The 18,229-nt window shown below is 44.5% G+C and overlaps 1 protein-coding gene across 2 annotated transcripts; it reads left to right on the forward strand.

The window, feature by feature from the left end:
* The first annotated feature begins 7,079 nt into the window (after positions 1-7,079).
* Positions 7,080-13,038, forward strand: si:ch211-67e16.4 (uncharacterized). Of its 2 annotated transcripts, none has more exons than XM_054788174.1 (10): positions 7,080-7,212; positions 8,030-8,492; positions 8,943-9,062; positions 9,144-9,274; positions 10,833-10,964; positions 11,026-11,114; positions 11,183-11,388; positions 11,455-11,541; positions 11,613-11,688; positions 12,249-13,038. In XM_054788174.1, the coding sequence occupies exons 2-10, from the start codon at positions 8,051-8,053 to the stop codon at positions 12,463-12,465; spliced, it is 1,500 nt and encodes a 499-aa protein (XP_054644149.1). In that variant the 5' UTR covers positions 7,080-7,212; positions 8,030-8,050; the 3' UTR covers positions 12,466-13,038. The 2 variants fall into 2 exon arrangements, with proteins under 2 accessions (XP_054644149.1, XP_054644148.1); XM_054788173.1 differs by having other exon boundaries at positions 11,026-11,110.
* Positions 13,039-18,229: the final 5,191 nt, after the last annotated feature.

Here is an 18,229-nt window from a genome sequence, read left to right on the forward strand (position 1 = left end):
AGAAGGAGGAAGCGGAGGAGGAACATCTGACCACTGGAAGGCAGCTTGGATGTGACATGAGAATCCCTTTGGAATCAGGGCTAAGGTTGGTGTGTCAGTATGTCAAATAAAATATTATATGACATATTAAAGGAGTTTGCAGTACTGCTTCCAGCCTGCAGGGTGCTCGTCAAGCACCACGACCAGAAGACGACCCGGGACAGACAAAGGACACAGAGAGGAAACGCAGCCATGAAGCCCAAGTGATATCAGGGTGCGTTTTTTAAAGGATACATTGAAAAAAAATATATACCAATCAAAGATCCTCTATGCGAAAGGAATGCTCTGCTGTATTGCAAAAAAACATGCTAGTCGAAGATTCTCTTTAAGACAGGAGCACTCTGCTGTGTTTAAAAACCTGCTGCAAAATAATATGCTCATCAAAGATCCTCTGCATGACAGAAGCTTTGCTGCTTTTAAAACCTTGCAAAATGTATGAGAGGAGTGCTCTGCTGCTTTGAAGAACCTACCACAAAATAATATGCTTGTCAAAGATCCTCTATATGATGGGAAAACTCTGCTGTTTTTAAGGATCTACTGCAAAAACGCTAGTCAAAGATCCTCTATATATGAGGAGTGCTCATTTGTTTACTTTGGGACTTTTCTAAAAATAAAAAATAAAAAGCGACTCAAAGATCCTCTGTAAGCCATGAGCGCGCTGCGGTTTTTGAGGACCTTCTGCAAAAACAGTCAAACATCCTCTATATGAGATGAGTGCTCATTTTTTCACTTAAGGGCTTTTCTGAAAAAAATGTGAGTCAAAGATCCTCTATATGACAGGGGAGCTCTGCTACATTTAAGGTCCTATTCCAAAAATAATAATATGCTCGTCAAACATTGTCTATATGATAGAAGAGCTGTGCTGCTGTTAAGAACATACTGCAAAAAACATGCTAGTCAAAGATCCTCTATATCAGCGGTGTCCAGACTTTTGCCATATGGAAAAGTCTAAGGATGCATTTTATATTTTGTAAAAAGACTAAAAAAAAGGTTTAAAAGATGTTTTATATGTTTTTAAAGACGGCTTTGTGTCCTCATTACATTACACCTTGCTGGGTTTTTTTTAACATTTAATTTCTACAATGGGGCCGCACGGTGGTCTAGTGGTTAGCACGTTGGCCAACACAGTAACAGCCTGGAGATCGGGAAGACCTGGGTTCGATTCTCCCTTGGGCATTTCTGTGTGTAGTTTGCATGTTCTCCCCGTGTGCACGTGGGTTTTCTCCGGGTACTCCGGCTTCCTCCCGTATTCCAAAAACATGCAGGTGAGGTTAATTGGAGACTCTAAATTGTCCATAGGTATGAATGTGAGTGTGAATGGTTGTTTGTCTATATGTGCCCTGTGATTGGCTGGCGACCAGTCCAGGGTGTACCACGCCTGTCGCCCGAAGTCAGCTGGGATAGACTCCAGCATGCCCCCGTGACCCTAATGAGGAAGAAGCGGTATAGAAAATGGTGGATGGATGGATTTCTACAATGAAATTAAGTTTTACAGCCCTCGGGTTGTAGTTTGAACACCAATATGAACACTCGATATGAATGCTCTGCCATTTTTAAGGACATGTTGCATAAAAAATGCTAGTAAAGAGCCTCAATATGATACGAGAGCTCTACTGTTTTTATCCACATATTGCAGCAAAAAATGCTAGTCAAAATCCTTCAAGTGATAGGAAAGCTGTGCTGTTTTTATAGACATTGCGAAAAAATATATATGTTGGTCAAAAATGAGTGGACTTGATACTCTTCCCTGAGGAACTCCCTTACACGTTGCATCTTACTGCTTGGTGGCAGTGGAACTCACATTGGAGGTGGCCATTAAAGTGTGCTATGTTCATGCAGGGAAAAAGAGGAGCAAGCAACCAGAGCAGAAGAAGAAGAAGAAGGACAGATGCAATCCAGGAGGAAGAAAGATGGCAATTTGAGGAAGCTGAAGAAAGACGAGAGCGACACTCACCCACCCGGAAGCCACAAACACAATGTCAAGAGCGACAGGAGAGACACCAGAGAACCTTCTACTCGTCATCCATCTCTGGTGAAGACTGACGGAAGCTTCCGGGTTGTTTATTCCGTTTGTGTCCACCAAATGCCTCATGTTTCAGGAAAAGAAGACACGTGGACGGGAAGAAGAGAGCAGGAAGACGAGGAGACCAAAGGTGCTGGCAAAAGAAGACGTGACGACGAGACAGAAGGAAGCAAAGCTGAAAGACAAAAAAATGGCTGGTAAGACGCCACCGTATGAACAATGTTGCAAGATTGAAACATTTCTCTGACTGCATCCTTCTTTCCGTACACTTTCAGGTCATTCTAGTGTTCCCTCACATAAAGAACAACCAGGAGGTCCGGAGACAGACCATGTGGCAACCAAGCAGGAAACCAAAGAAGTTTCTTACCTAAAATCCCCCAATGAAAAACCACAACCGAGAGCTGAATCCGGCCTAGAGGGAGACACGCATCTTCATTCCAGTCATCCCAACGTTAAGAAGCACAGCAGCGGTGGTGGCCCATCTGTCAATGTCCGCAGGTCGTCCCCATCTGCATCCGTGGACCCCTGTGAGGTTCTGCCGGCCGACGCGGGGGGCCTCAGGTCCTCTCAGGGTGGCCTATCATCGCCGTGCTCCTCCGTCATGGTGACGGAGGAGCAGCTGATGTTAAACCTGGTGAAGACCGAGGTTGGTCTTCACAGTGGACAGTGGGCACTCAGAACTTGAACACAGTTCATCGCAAGACGCCATTCAGCCTCTATTTAGTTTTTTTACTATTCTAAATGTTCCCCTTTGGAAATCATTTCAGAGGTCAAACTTTTGAAACAAGAATACTGTGAGAACAATAAGAAGAAGAAGAATAGCAAAACCTAAAAATAACGTGTGACAAACGTAGGTGAGTACCACGTTTGGCAATAAGTTCCTGGTTGCCATTTTACACTTTCTATTTGTGAAAGAACATGAACACGCACAAAAAAAGCCAAGGGGAAATTGAGAAACAACTTAAAATACAGACTGGGAGGCTTCTGGGCCATTTTTGTTTGGGTTCTTGGGAGTCGACAGACTCCTAGACTATGTTTACCTTGAATTTCACAGTTGGTCAACAGATGATCAGTTCAAGTTCCGAGGGTCAACTGTAGTACAGTAACACTTCGTTTATGGCGATTAATTGGTTCCTATTTGGTTCCAGAAATTTATTTCTGTGAGGTGGGATTCATTTTTTTATAAATGGAATGTTTTGGTAGTTAGAGCACAGAAAACCTGTTTACCACCCTCTAAATATGCTTTTTTTGCATTATTAGAACCCCCTAGACATGAAATAACACCCCTATAGTCACCTTTACACTCCTATTACCCAATATAATAGACATAATAAGACAAAATAAGACATAGAAAACCTGTTTGCCACCTTCTAAATGCATTTTTAACATTATTAGAGCCCTCTAGACATGAAATAACACCCCTATAGTCACCTTTACACTCCTATTACCCAATATAGTAGACATAATAAGCCAAATAAGACATAGAAAACCTGTTTGCCACCTTCTAAATACACTTTTTAACATTATTAGAGCCCTCTAGACATGAAATAACACCCCTATGGCAACCTTTACACTCCTATTACCTAATATAGTAGACATAATAAGAGAAAATAAGACATACTAGGCATCAATAAACCTGTTTACCACCCTCTAAATATGCTTTTTTGCATTATTAGAGCCCCCTAGACATGAAATAACACCCCATAGTCACCTTTACTCTCCTATTACCCAATATAGTAGACATAATAAGAGAAAATAAGACATAGAAAACCTGTTTACCACCTTCTATATACACTTTTTAACATTAGAGCCCTGTACACATGAAATAACACCCTTATAGTCGCCTTTACACTCTTATTATCCAATATAGTAGACCTAATAAGAGAAAATAAGACATAGAAGACATAGAAAACCTGTTTGCCACCCTTTAAATATGCTTTTTTGCATTATTACAGTCCCCTAAACATGAAATAACACCACTATAGTCACCTTTACGCTCCTATTACCCAATAAAGTAGAAATAATAACACATACAGTATAAGACACTGAAAACCTGTTTACCACCTTCTAAATACACTTTTTAAACATTTTTAAAGCCCTCTTGACATGAAATAACACCCCTATAGTCACCTTTACACTTCTATTACCCAATATAGTAGACATAATAAGAGAAAATAAGACTCAAATAAGACATAATAGTGGCTCACACATATTAACATTGGGAGAGTAACTTGTTCCTTTATTTACTGTACAGTACTTCCTGTGGAGGCTATTGTCTCATCAGTGTAACATTACTGACACCACCTGACCAGTGTTTAGTACTACATATCATCCCAATGAATGTGTCTTCTGCTTGCCTTTTACAGTTGCCTGTCGCCACTTTGCATGTCAGATTTTGTGGTTTCACTCTTATCACTGTTTATTTGAAACATATATTAGTGATTATATCGCTGTGCGGAGTTTGCAAGTTCTCCCTGTGCGTGTGTGGGTTTTCTCTGGGTACTCTGGTTTCCTCCCACCTTCCAAAAATTGTTAGGTTAATTGGCGACTCTAAATTGTCCATATGTATGATTGTGAGGGTGAATGATTGTTTGTCTATAACTGCCTATAACTGTCTGCCACAATAGGAGTGTAAAGGTGACATTTCATGTCTAGAGAGCTCTAATCATGTTAAAAAGTGTATTGAGAATGTGCTTTTTTAATGCTCTTACTAGCAAAACATTGTATTTCTAAAAAAACAAATCCTACTTTGCAGAAATTCACTTGTGACAGTCAGGGGTGGAACCAATTAATAGTGATAAATGAGGGATTGCCGTATTTGTATTACAGTGGGCAGGGTAGGCAGCCTTGAGGGATGCCATTGTTGGTAGATGCTGGAAGAACCTGTGTGTTCCTGCGTGTTTTAGGCTTCCAGAAGGAGCGAGGAGCAGGAAGACGAGAAAGAGGCTGCGGCACATCGTTTGGCCAAAAAAGCCGAGAGACCGCTGCAGGAAGCCGAGAGGAGGAGGAGGGAGCAAGATGAGGAGGACAGGAAGCAAACAGAGGACAGGATGAAAGGCGAGCTGGAAGAAGAGAGAAGGAAAAGGGCAGAAAATCTCAGGTTTGATCGAAATAAAAAATCACCTCACTACAACCATTCATTAAGATGTTGCTCGCTTCCCATCTTGACCCCAGACTAAGGAGGCTGGCAGAAGAAGAGGAGAGGAAGCGTGGCGAGGAGGAGGAGCGGAACCGAGCCAGATGGGAGGAAGCAGAGCGGGAGACGATGAGGAGGCGGCAGGAGGAGAGGAGGCGGCAGATGGAGCGACTGCAGAAGATGAGAGAGGTGGAGGATGAGAAGATGAAATGTGAGAACAACTGCAGAGATTACCAGGCTTAGACCTGAGCATTCATATTTGCATTATCTCCTAGGTTTGCTATGATTTGCTATGATGCATTTGTCAACATCATTTAAAGTACATTTCTCCTAGTGGAGGAGCATTTGCGCCTAGAGGAGCAAAGGAGGCAGGAGGAGGAGTGCAAGCGCCTGCAGGAGATGGATGAGAGCCAGATAGCGGAGTATCTTGCTAGGAAGGAGCAGCAGGAGGAGGCAAACGGGAGGTCCAGAGCGGAGGAGCACCAGACTGAGGGCGATGAAGCCTTGAAGGCCAAAGGGGAGTCCAGGCTGGAGGCGGAGCTACTTGCTAGGTAAAAAAATTGTGTGAAAAATTTGCGACGACTAGAGTTGCACTCACTCGGGCTATTGTCTCCCCGCAGGGAGATGACGCTGTCGCAGCAGCAGGTGGCTTTCAAAAGGAGTCTTCTGGTGGAGGCTGAAAGAATGGAACACAGCCAGGGCATCTCCAGGCCATGGGTCTACTCCTATTTCACTTTGTTACAGCTTCTGGATCTCGGTCACGCTAAAACTGAGAGCATAACCTCGTGACCCTTCACCTCCATATTTGACTGTCTCTGATATCGTAAACACAGCCCAGTCTGAGTCACTTGACTTTAACATTCTTATACATTCTATTAACAATACACATCTATTAGTATAGTATTTGATTACATTTAAATGAAATCACCATTGATTAGCGCAGGGGTCGCCAACCTGTCGACCCCACTTCACTAGTTGATCTTTGGGACTTTACCGGTCGACTGAGAGAATATTAGGTAAAAAAAACAGTATTATCACATCAGTGCCATCCCCTCCCAGAGAGAGACCACCAGGCATGCATTTTTACCACTGAACATGCCCGTACGCCTTGCCGCCCTCCAGTCACGCAACCCGCAAGCCCCAGCCAGGAGCCCAGTCCCCAAAACCCGGAAGGAGGTACCAGCGCACGCACACCGGCTCACCTCACAATCAATAAGCGTTGAGCAAGCAGAGGTTGAGAGAGTGACAGAGCGCACACAAAGTAATTACAACTTTGGCTCAAAATCTGCCCGTACTACCTCCAAATGAAGGCACAAACATAACACTATAGATGTGCACCTCCAAAAAAACGTGCTGCGGCGACGTGGCACGTGAGGGATGATTGCTGCAACACACTGACCAGCCCCTCTCTCCTCAACCACCATCGCTCGTCCACGATAACAAGCCAAATAAAGTTGTGGTTTGCCAATGGAGCTGAGGCCCGCAAGCCCGACCCTGACGAAGAGCCATTAAAGTAGGGGTAGCGGCTTAGGGGCCATCTGGAGCCTGTGGCTCATTTGTCATTGCACAAAGAGTAACACCAAAAATGGTCAAAATAAAGCAAAAGGAACAATGAGAAAAGACTGAAATGTTGACACCAACAATAACACAAAGCTTGAAACATCTATCACTTCACGTTAATATCCTGTCTACAAAATCAATAAACATAAAAATTTAAATACATATTGTATATATATCATTTTTTCAGTGTATATATACATATACTGGTTGGGGGTAGATCTTGCTCAAAAAGGTGCCTTAGCGTCTAGCGTGAATCTGTTGTGATGCGTCCCCCACCCACTAGATGGCGTACTGAGCTTGTCTGTACTTGGCAACCCAGAATTTCCAAAAAGAAGAGCAACCGGAAGTCTCTCTGAATAAACATTGCTGTGCCGACAAAGGAGACTTATTTGGAGTCGCTTCAACAAACAGCGACTTCTGACTACTTGGAAAAATCCATGACAGTTCTTTAAAGGTGAGGTGACTTTATTTTTTGATAAGAATGTGCAATTTGACTGTCGTGCGTTAACATACCTGAGAGTATTGTCTCACAAGCCACACACAGTGGTATACATTTTTTAAATACGTACGCAAATAAGATCATTTAACTCTACTTGTAAACGTTTTAATCAAACGCCTTTCGTGTTTGTTCGGCCCAAACATCAACAATGAAAATGGGAGTGCGCAGCTGCTATGATGTGTACGGTAATTGTTATTGACGTATGCACACACACACTGTCATTTTACACAGTTAATGTTTGTCAGTCACCAGACTAGAATTAATTCTCAAAAACGTCACAGCCTTCAACTAAACTGTCGCTGGTAGTTGCTGAGGCAGAGGACGATAGGTTCGCTTTGCAAAGTTTCCATTGGACCGAACCCAGGACGACTTCCGGATTGCGAAAAGAAAAGGTGTTATTCTTTTCATGTGCATTTTGAACTACGACCCTTAATGTGACCCACAGATTAATGTCGTCCATTAATTATATGATTACAAGGCATAATACAATTCATAATTGTTAAAATTGTTTGCACTCTGCGGTGTAGTTTTATTTTGAAACGTGGGTGTCCCTTGTGGCTATGCCAAAACTTTACCAATCCTGTAGTCCATGTAATCACGTAGTCCAGTAATCTTTTTGCAATATTTACACCCACTGTTCATATATTGTAACCCTTGTAAAGCTAAGTTAACCAAAATAATACAAACTACAACACTGTTAAATTGGTACGACGCAAATCATAAGCATTTTACCTTGGTAAAGGCAGTGAGTTTACTATAAATGTGCCGACAGGTAAAATCCTAAAGAGGTGTGATGGACATCAGCATCGCCGTCTCCCTCATCCGGGGCCAGATGGGCGCGGTGGTGGAGCAGGCCGTCAACGGCGCTGTGGAGACGGTGCTGGCCGAGATGCTTAAAGTGGTGGGCGTGAAGTTCGAGGAGCTGAAGGCGCAGCTGGCGCACATGAAGCGGGACGTGGTGGCGCTGCAACGGGAGAAGGCCCTGAAGGAGAAGGAGAATGACAACATCCGAGCCAAGCTGCGCTACACCGAGCTCAAGCTCAAGTACTACCGGCAGGGGGTGGAGGAAGAGCTGCAACACAGAGCCTCCAGCAGCTCTTCACTGGTTCGCGGCCATCCATCCAAGCTCTCTCCAGGGCAGACAGGAGGTGCTGGCATCTCCTCTACTGGAGCTTCACCAGCGTGCTCCTCTCAGACCTTGGTGGTTGATGATCCAGCAGTGAGGAGCACCCGAGGTGACGACCGCCGACACGTTTCATTGTAACAAAATAGTTCTGGTACTCTTCCATTTGGGGTACCGATGGTGCAATTAATTAGGAAGAAGACAAAACGCACAAAACGCACCGGGACGGTCACTCGCCAAACAGATCATTGATTGAAAAATCACAACCACTCCAGCCTGGAAGTGGCGGTAATGTGCATTATTACAATGTAGGCGCAAATTTCCACGCATAGCATGTCCAGATCTGCACCAAAATCTAATGCTCTGTACCTTTGCCCACACCTCGTTGTTTGGCAAAGTTTTATTGGAATCATTTTTCTCAGTTTTTGTGTCACCCTGCAACCTCACCAACGGCCATCAAAATCAAACTCCTTCCCTCACGGCGTTTGTGCTTTGCAGACTTAAAGCCAACCAAAGTAAACTGTTAGAATGACTAACCAAGCCGTTCTTCCTACCGTCCCAGAGTGCACCTCTCCTCAAAGAGCGAGCCAGCACAACAACAAAGCGGCGGCCGTGTTTGAGTCGGCCGACAGCTTGTTGGCCGTCTCGCTCCCCGTGAGCACGGAAGCCCTGGAGAGTTCAGGTAGGAGGCGGATGAGCGCCAGCCTTAACGAGCACGGCCACTTGCAGCGGCGTCATTAACGCAAAGCACTTGTCGGCACAGACCAAGACGTTCCTCAGGAGAACGACTGGAACGTCACCGTGCACGACGCCGCCGTGGCCCCGCCTCCTGCGCAGACACTGACGCAGCAGTCATCCACCGTCCCACCGCAGGCTGACAGCTCCACCGCTCAGGTAACACAGCGCACTAAGAAAGGTCCATACAACCAGATGAACTGACATGTTGAATGAACATCGGTGCCCTCCAAGCTGGACAAAATTCCCCACAGACATGCTCCAAAATCTTCCAATAGTGCCATACTTTTCCGCAAAAATGTTATATTTGGCCACCAAGGTACAACATCTATCCATTTAAAGGCAATCGTTTACAACAAAAACATATATTTTGCTCCGATAACATTTTCTCACACACAAATTACCTACTTGGCCAGGAAAGTGGTGCATTTCCCGTAGAATGATATTTTGATATCAAAATGCACAATTGAGGTGTGAAAGAGTTATATTTTGCCCCAAAAGCCGATATTTTTTACAAGAAAATTTTCGCTTCCCATGTAAAAGTAACATTTTGTATGATATTAAGTCAGCAAAAGATCATACTAATCCACAGAAATTATGTTTTGATATTATGGACCAACATCAGTAACCCCGGAAACTCCAAAAGCTGAGAAAAGTTAAGTGCTGTATTTTGCCACTAAAATGCCACATTTGGCCACCAGAGTGTAAGATTTGTCCATGAAACTTCAGTAGAAGACAAGAACAACAAAAAGTCAACAAAACTGATAATTTGTCCAGGAAAGTGTTAGTTTGCCAACAGAAATGATATATTTTGAAATTAAAGTATCATACCATACGCACGAATCAGCTACAGTGAAAAAGTGATAAAAATGGTGCCACATTTTGCCTCTGCATTGTCCCGTAATTTGCCGTGGCAATGCGTGTCGTTTATTGATTTACGGCACGCCTGAAAAGCGTGAAGACTAGTTTGCACTGTAAGTTTATATTTTCTCGCAGCGGCAGATGGAAAATGTGCAAAAAGGAGATAAGCTAGGGGAAAAAAAGAGGCACTATTTCAGCATCTCTGTGCTGTCCATGCCTGCACCTGCTGGTGGCTCCTTGGCGGTGATGGGAATAAGGCGACGCCGTGACGTTTCAGCGGCTTATCATATCATCTAGTGGTTCAAATGTGAATTAGACCTCTCATGACAATAATTAATGAAAAAAACGGTCTCAAGAAATGTTGTCCATAATATCGATTATCGTCAAAAATTTTGTAGCACAATTATCGTCAAGCAACATTTGCTATCGTGACAGGCCTAGCCGTCAAAATACCTCTCGAATGCCGTTTCATATTTTTCCACTTCGAATCCACCTTGAAAGTTTCTAACATCTTAAAAAGAGTCGGGCCGGTCACAAGAGTGAGCCGTGATATTTGGAATGCACTCAGACTTTTTAGAATGCAGTGAGAATATTAATTCCGATAGCATTCTGCCTCTAGGCGACTAGGCTATTAGGGATAATTATGACCTGATAATGTTACGTTTTTGCCTCAAAAGACTACATTTTGCTGAGGGAATTCATGTTTTTGTTTTCCCGTGTAAAGGTAATATTTTGCACTAACCGTGTTTATAAAAAGAGTGGGTTAGACGACAAAAATACTTCAATGATGATGTTTCACCATGACCGACACTCAGTAGAAGAGCGCAAAAGTCCCAGTACTTTGGCTCTCATGCAGGTGAAGATGGAGGAGGAGGAGGAAGAGCAACAGGTGATTTGTATCAAGGAGGAGCCAGAGGAAGAGCAGGAAGTCATGTCATGCCTCCTGCTGGACGATCAGATGAACCACGGCCACATGGCCCAGTCGGAGGTGAGACACAGAAGAAAAGTTCAGCACACGGTCTGCGTGCTGACGTTGCAGTTGTTCGTAGATGTCGGCGACACAGCGGTTGGCACTTGAAGCGTGCCAGAGGAAATGCTCCTCAGGCTTCAGCTCAGCCGGACCACCGACCTCCTGTGAGTGAGTGCCAACGCTGCCCCATGCCCCTTAAACTCATCCTTGACGCATCAAACTGTACTTTCTGTCAGATGTGGCGTCTCAGCCGGCCACCTCGTTGCCCCCCATCGCTCCCATGCCCCCCGGCCTCCCTCGAGAGATGGTGCGCGGGCCGTGGACCAAAGACCTCAGCTTGTACGAAGAGTACAAACTACGGCGGAACGAGCTGCGCCGGCGAAGCCTCAACCGACGGCGCGAGCTGGAGAAGACGCTGCCTCAGCCTCTGCTGGCCGACCTGGTGAGTCCACCATTTTTTTTGTAGCGAGTGATCCGTTTGACTGAAAGAGGTGGCTTTGCGTGGAAGGTACGGGAGCGCAGAGAAAAGACCAGACTGAGGGTGGCCAGATGGAGGGCGAAGAGGAAACTACAGGCTTGTCTCAACCAGGTTCAGGTCAGTCGTGACGACTCCTGTGGACGTTACATCCTAGTGCGCCTGTGCAATGTGTGCGTGCTGATTTGCAGACTCAGGGTGGCGCCGTTGCTCTCTCCCAGACGGCTTTCCCTGTCAGGGGTCCTCAGCAGCACAGAGATCCTCGTGGTAAGATGAACCACCACTCTGTCAACTGCTAGTTCATGGGTCGACAACCCTTACTATCAAAAGAGCCACGTTGCCTCCTTTTACACTTAAGAAAAATAGTCTGGAGCCGCAAATGTGACACAAGTTTTAAGTCTTTTTTTTAAATTTTACCCTTTTCAACAAACAGAACTGCAGTTTTAGGTCTTTTTGAGTCCTTCCCGTATTGATTTATGTACAATTCAAATAAAACGTAGCCCACTTGTAGTTTTAAAAAACATAAATATACATTGAGGAACGTTTCTTGACGAAGATATGACTGATATTTTTTTTTTTTCTTTGGGATGTATTCATGGTTAGCTTACCAAGACTCAAGAAGCCACCTGCAGTTAAAGGCAAGACTCATACATAAACATTTTTAAAAATTACATGTTAAAAAGTTCTCCAAAATAGAATAATTCCATTAATAAATAACCTTTTTGTGCCCACCGAATGAGCCACAACAAGGAGGCTGAAGAGCTGCGGGTTGCCTACCCCTGTGCTAGTTGATGTTTCATCCGCCTTCGTGTTCCTCCTTGTTTCAGTTCCCACTTCCTCCTCCCTCAACAATGTGGTCATCTCGGCGGTCACGACCTTCCCCTTCGTCACGCCGTCGGCACCCTCGCTGCTCCTGAGGGGCCCCGATGCCGCCCAGGTCAATCAGCACGGCGTGTTGTCATCTTCCGCCACCGCCTCCTACCCGCAGGTTGGCCTAGCACAGCAGAGCGTGTCGCTGGCGGACGCCAACCCCTCCGGCTTTAGCGGTCCCTTGTGAGAATCCGGCCTGGGTTTCACCACAAAGATACCTTGCGGTGGATAAGACGTGTGTGTTTTGGATTTATCTTTATTTAGGATGTGTTTGATTGAAGACAGGAAAATGGAAAGAAGAAAAGTCTTGATTGGCTTCCTGTTTAGTTGTGCGCTGGTGGCACAAGTAACACCCACCCCGAACACTCTACAGCAGGGGTCGAGAACCTTTTGGCTCTGGTCAAAAGGGTTTGCTGGGCAGAATTAGCTAGCAGACTATTTGATTAAGGGAGGGAAGTTTACTTTTCGACCTCTCAATGACCCGGGTAGGCTGCCGTATTATCCAATAACAAAGTTTAGGTGTCTGACCTGGAAAGATATGAAAGGACAGCTTGGCAATGGCTCTGGCCACCCACGCTGCGATAGCAAATGTTTTACTTTAAAATGTGATCGTGTTAAGAAATGTCTTGAGAGCCAGATCATAGGGTCCGTACCGCTGCTCTACGGTAATCCCTCACCACTTCGCACTTCCAATTTTGCGTCTTGACTCTATCACGGTTTTCCAAAAATATATTAATTCATAAATCATGCTGTTTTATGGTTGATCAGTCTGTTGTTTGTCAAAAGTGTGTATATAATGGATTTTTTTTTTCTAAAATGAAGCGTTTCCAATGAAGTAAAATCCAAATATAAGGCATGTTGTGATGTGTAGCATTCTACACTGGTCACTAGGTGTCAGTGATGTTACATTAATGAGACATAGCCGCCACAGGAAGTACTGCACACAACATGGTTAAAAAAAAGGAACTCTCCCAACATGTGAGTCTATATTATGTCTTATTTTCTCTTATTATGTCTACTATATTGGGTAAGTGTAAAGGTGACTATAGTTGTGTTATTTCATGTCTAAAGGGCTTTAATGTTATAAAGCACAATTGTACAAAGGTGGCAAACAGGTTTTTTCTAGGCTGAAACTACCAAAATATTCAATTTCTAAATAAGGAATCCTACTCTGTGGAAATGGATTTATCACGGTCGGGTCTGGAACCAATAACCCACCATAAACGAGGGATTACTGTCTTCACTTTGAACATGACACACCCTACTCTTACTACACACCCACTGTACTATGAAGACATAACACTACATCTGTATACTAAACCTCCTGTGTGTACCTAAAAAACTTTGTATGAAAAGTCCAATTAAAATGTGTTGTGGGCAAAGCAACCTTTTTTTGTGTTTGTATTATTTATTTCATGGTCGTTGTCAAAAATGTTTCCATGTGACAAAATGACAACGCGCAAAACGGGCCAAAAATTGACATCAGATGGTGTTTTATATGCAACAGGCACAGAGAGAATATTCCATCGTGTAGAACAGGGGTCACCAACGTTTTTCCTTGTGAGAGCTACTTTTACAAGATGAAAATGGCCAAGAGCTACTCATTTTTGTAACATTTGCTGTATTTTCAGAGCTTATTTTAAACCCAAACAAAGCGAATATGCTTGTTTTACCAGAACATTAACAAAATGCTGGTGTCCACAACTCACATTTTGTATTTTAGAATGCATTTCTTTCTACTGTTCTTTCATTTTTAACTGAAAACCTGAATGAAAAGCAGGCTTGTGGGCACCTCATGTGGTCGTGGGGGGGCTACCTGGTGTAGAACAACACACACACAGCTAGCAAGTGCATGCCCCGCCCTCACCCGCTGGGACAAAGAGACCAAATGACTCACTCCGTTCACCCTGCTATAGTACCAACATGCCCTGGTGTTGAGACAGATGCACAGAGTTAACCCTCCTGTCATCCATCTGTTTTTTAACAGATTTGAGTCTGCCCTCCCTCCCTCCCCTACCAACTCACCACTCTTCACCCCCACATCCCCATCCCAGCCATCCTCTACTCCCCTCTCCATAACTGATGATCAGGTGAGAAGTCAGTTGAGGAAGATCAAGGCAAGGAAGGCCCCGGGACCGGACGGCATCAGCCCCAGAATCCTCAAGGACTGTGCTGACCAGCTCTGTGGAGTTCTCAGGCACTTGTTCAACCTCAGCCTGAGCCTGGAGAAAGTCCCGGCCCTGTGGAAGACCTCCTGTGTGGTCCCGATCCCAAAGACACCGCGTCCCAAGGAGCCTAACCACTTCAGGCCTGTTGCCTTGACCTCTCACCTGATGAAGACCATGGAGAGGATTATCCTGCATCACCTGCGCCCCCTGGTGGGCACTCAGCTGGACCCCCTGCAGTTTGCTTACCGGCCTCGGATCGGAGTGGACGACGCAGTGATCTACCTGCTGCACAGATCACTGCTACACCTGGAGGACAGCGGGAGCGCTGTGAGGGTCATGTTTTTTGACTTCTCCAGTGCCTTTAACACCATCCAGCCGTCACTACTCAGAGTGAAGATGGAGAGTGTGGGAGTAGACCAACACCTGACTGCATGGGTTATAGACTACCTCACCAACAGACCACAGTATGTGAGGCTCCGTCACTGTGTGTCTGACATGGTACTCTGCAGCACAGGTGCCCCTCAGGGTACGGTGCTCTCCCCTTTCCTCTTCACCCTCTACACCTCGGACTTCACACACAACTCCACACAGTGTCACATCCAGAAGTTCTCCGACGACACAGCCATCGTTGGTTGTGTTTCAGAGGGGAATGATCTGGAATACAGGACGGTCATCAGGGACTTTGTCAGCTGGAGTGAGCTTAACCAGCTGCAGCTCAACACCAGCAAGACAAAGGAGATGATCATTAACTTCCAGAGGAAAACATCTCACTTTACACCGGTGAACATCCAGGGAGCGGACATAGAGTTGGTAGACAGCTACAAATTCCTGGGTGTTCACCTTAACAACAAGCTGGACTGGTCCGTCAACACCCACGCCCTCTACAAGAAGGGCCAGAGTCGCCTTCACCTGCTGAGGAGACTGAGGTCCTTTGGTGTGTGCAGGACTCTCTTACGGACCTTCTATGACTCTGTGGTGGCCTCAGCCATCTTCTATGCTGTGGGCTGCTGGAGAGGGGGCAGCACGGACAGGGACAGGAGCAGGATAAATAGACTGATCAGGCGAGCTAGCTCTGTCCTGGACGGTCCTCTGGACTCCGTGGAGGAAGTGGGGGAGAGAAGGATGTTGGCTAAGCTGACATCCATCATGAACAACACCTCTCACCCGCTACATGATACTGTTGTTTCCCTGAGCAGCTCCTTCAGCACCAGACTGTTACACCCACGGTGTAAGAAGGAGAGGTTCCGCAGGTCCTTCATACCGACCGCTGTCAGGCTCTACAACACCTGCACCACCTGAACCATGTTGTAGACACTATGCTTTCTTTACACTGTTCTCTTTACTTGTCTTGCTGCTGTAACAAGTAAATTTCCCCGCTGTGGGATAAATAAAGTACATACAATACAATACAATACAATCCAGCCCGTTTGGTCGACAGACAGGAGAAAAACAATTTATCGAGGCGGGCAAAATGATCGACTTTGTTTTTATTTATTGTGCAGTTCATTGATGTATTGATTATGGTGACAGGCCAAGTTGACTGTAGTCATTTGCTAACATACACAGTTACGCCACAAATGTCTGCTTTTTTTATTTATCACGGCTGCAAAACAGGCCACAATGGAGAGAAAGTCGCAAGTGGCAGCATTTTCATAAAGAAGGTGAGAAACATGATTGAATTCAAGAAATAACTCCTAGCAAAACACCAAGGTGTTGATCTCACTGCCACGTGGAGTCTTTGGCAACAATCGCATTTTCAATGAAGGTAAAAGTGACCTTAAATGTTCATTTATCTCTGTACTGCCTCCGCTAAACTCATCTCCTGTATCTAGACTCTTGTGCCACAGAACAAGGTGAAAGTTAACATACAGTACAAAGCGTAATTACTTTTACTTCCTATAATGTACGGATATTGCAATACAACTAAGGCACTGACTTTGCTTTCAATATCAACAAATCCCACGCTATACGCTTGAATTAGCATAATTCGCATTCATGACTCACTGATATACTGAAACACCGCCATCTGCTGGCAATGCAATTAACTACATCCCCACAGTCAACACATTTATTGCCAGCACAGATTGTCTCCCGCCTTTAAACATTGCCAAATGAGCGTTTCACCACACAAAACCCTTCAGAAATATAACAGAAAACTATAAATACCCACGATTCCACGAAAGACACAGATGCACGTGAACTATGCTTGACAGAACTGACCATAGACATAGATATTCTTTAAGAAGAATATTTTGCAGATCTAGGATGTGTTATTTTAGTCTTCCCTTTACTTTTTTGAGCAGTGTATATGCGCAATACGTACCGGAAACACAATCTGTGCCGCGCAAGCGCGAGGAGTACGTCACTACCTCCTTTATCAAATATTTACGACAGCGCGTCTGCGACGTCACGTGCTGTGGTAGCTTTTTTTAAAACGTACGAGCATAACTGGTCTACTTGCGGGGTTATTTTTTTTTTTTTTTATTAGTGACTTTTATTAAAATACATCATTAGCAACATCCACCAAGACGGAGCTAAGTAAAAACTTACACAATGCACGTAGAATGAATCACGCATGCGCCAGCAGATGTCACAGCTCGCCCTTTCTTCACCACCGAGATCTTTAAACCGCAACTGTTCCCATTCGGTCACTTAGTACACCCACTGCGTGCCTCTGTGTCTTGATCTCGCTAGCTCAACATGTCCCAGTCGAAGCTTTACACCCAAAAGTACAGGTAATCCCTGATTTTAAAAGTTGGTTAAAGCCATGTATCGGCGACGGTAAAAGGGCAAAACTGCCTCTATTGTAAGGCAGACTTTTATGCCAAAATCAGTGACATTAAAAAACACACGACAACACGAAATGCATTCAAAAGACACAGCATTATAATAGTGCCAGCCAAACCAATCTGCCAGCGTTTATTGAAAAAGGCATTTTTCGGGTTAGAAAAGGAGTAAGTAACCCGGGGGTAATATTTGGGTTTTTAAAAATCGGAATTTATTGGTGTTTACATGGCCGTGTGCAACCGGGTTATTGCTAATATTCCGGTTATGATGGGTTTTTTTGACTGCATGTAAATGTAGCCATTGAAGTTTGTGAGGACATTGCCACACATTCTGTGAGGAGAGAGTGTACTGCAACAACCCACAGACCATTGAGGCCCTGAAGACCAACATCCGTCAGGAAATTCTGAGAATCCCTCTTGAGATGTGTGGCAATGTCATCACAAACTTCGATGTGCGTGTTACATCTGTAATCCACAGAAGAGGAGCGTGGATTGAACATGTTTTTCGCAATTATTGAACTGTTTAGAAAACAAGAGACAAAGTGGGGAAACCTTTGGTATCAAATGTTAATTTGATGTTTCTGTATGACTAAAAAGTGGTAACATTTTATTGGCCCAACCTGTGTATAACTGGACATGACGTTTACATTTGCGCTACGTGCATGGCGTACGTTTTTACGTAGCTCAGTCTTGGTGGATGTAATAAGACGACAGAAACAACTGCATGCTAACCAAGTAATAACCTCCCAACATGTTACATATATTAAGTATGGTTATTGATCATTTATGTTCCTACGTTTAAAAAATATTAATTACCACAGAAAAACAATTGCTAAAGAAGTAAGTGACGTAGTCCTCGCGCATGCGTGGCACCGATTGCGTTTCCGGTACGCATTGCCTAGTGACAGAGCTTCCGAGCATAACGTTTGAACCGTGACGCCACTTCCGGTCTCATCGTCAAGCATTTTAGAGGCAATTATTGAC

The sequence above is a fragment of the Dunckerocampus dactyliophorus genome, chromosome 9 (assembly GCF_027744805.1).
Source record: "Dunckerocampus dactyliophorus isolate RoL2022-P2 chromosome 9, RoL_Ddac_1.1, whole genome shotgun sequence".
Classification (NCBI taxonomy): Eukaryota; Metazoa; Chordata; class Actinopteri; order Syngnathiformes; family Syngnathidae; genus Dunckerocampus; species Dunckerocampus dactyliophorus.

What these genes read in the sequence shown, in the direction of transcription:
- si:ch211-67e16.4 (XM_054788173.1), top strand. Translation starts at nt 8,051, where the DNA reads ATGGACATCAGCATCGCCGTCTCCCTCATCCGGGGCCAGATGGGCGCG. An exon ending in AGCCGGACCACCGACCTCCT is followed by an intron (nt 11,111 to 11,182) that starts GTGAGTGAGTGC and finishes ACTTTCTGTCAG; the next exon opens with ATGTGGCGTCTCAGCCGGCC. An exon ending in AGCCTCTGCTGGCCGACCTG is followed by an intron (nt 11,389 to 11,454) that starts GTGAGTCCACCA and finishes TTTGCGTGGAAG; the next exon opens with GTACGGGAGCGCAGAGAAAA.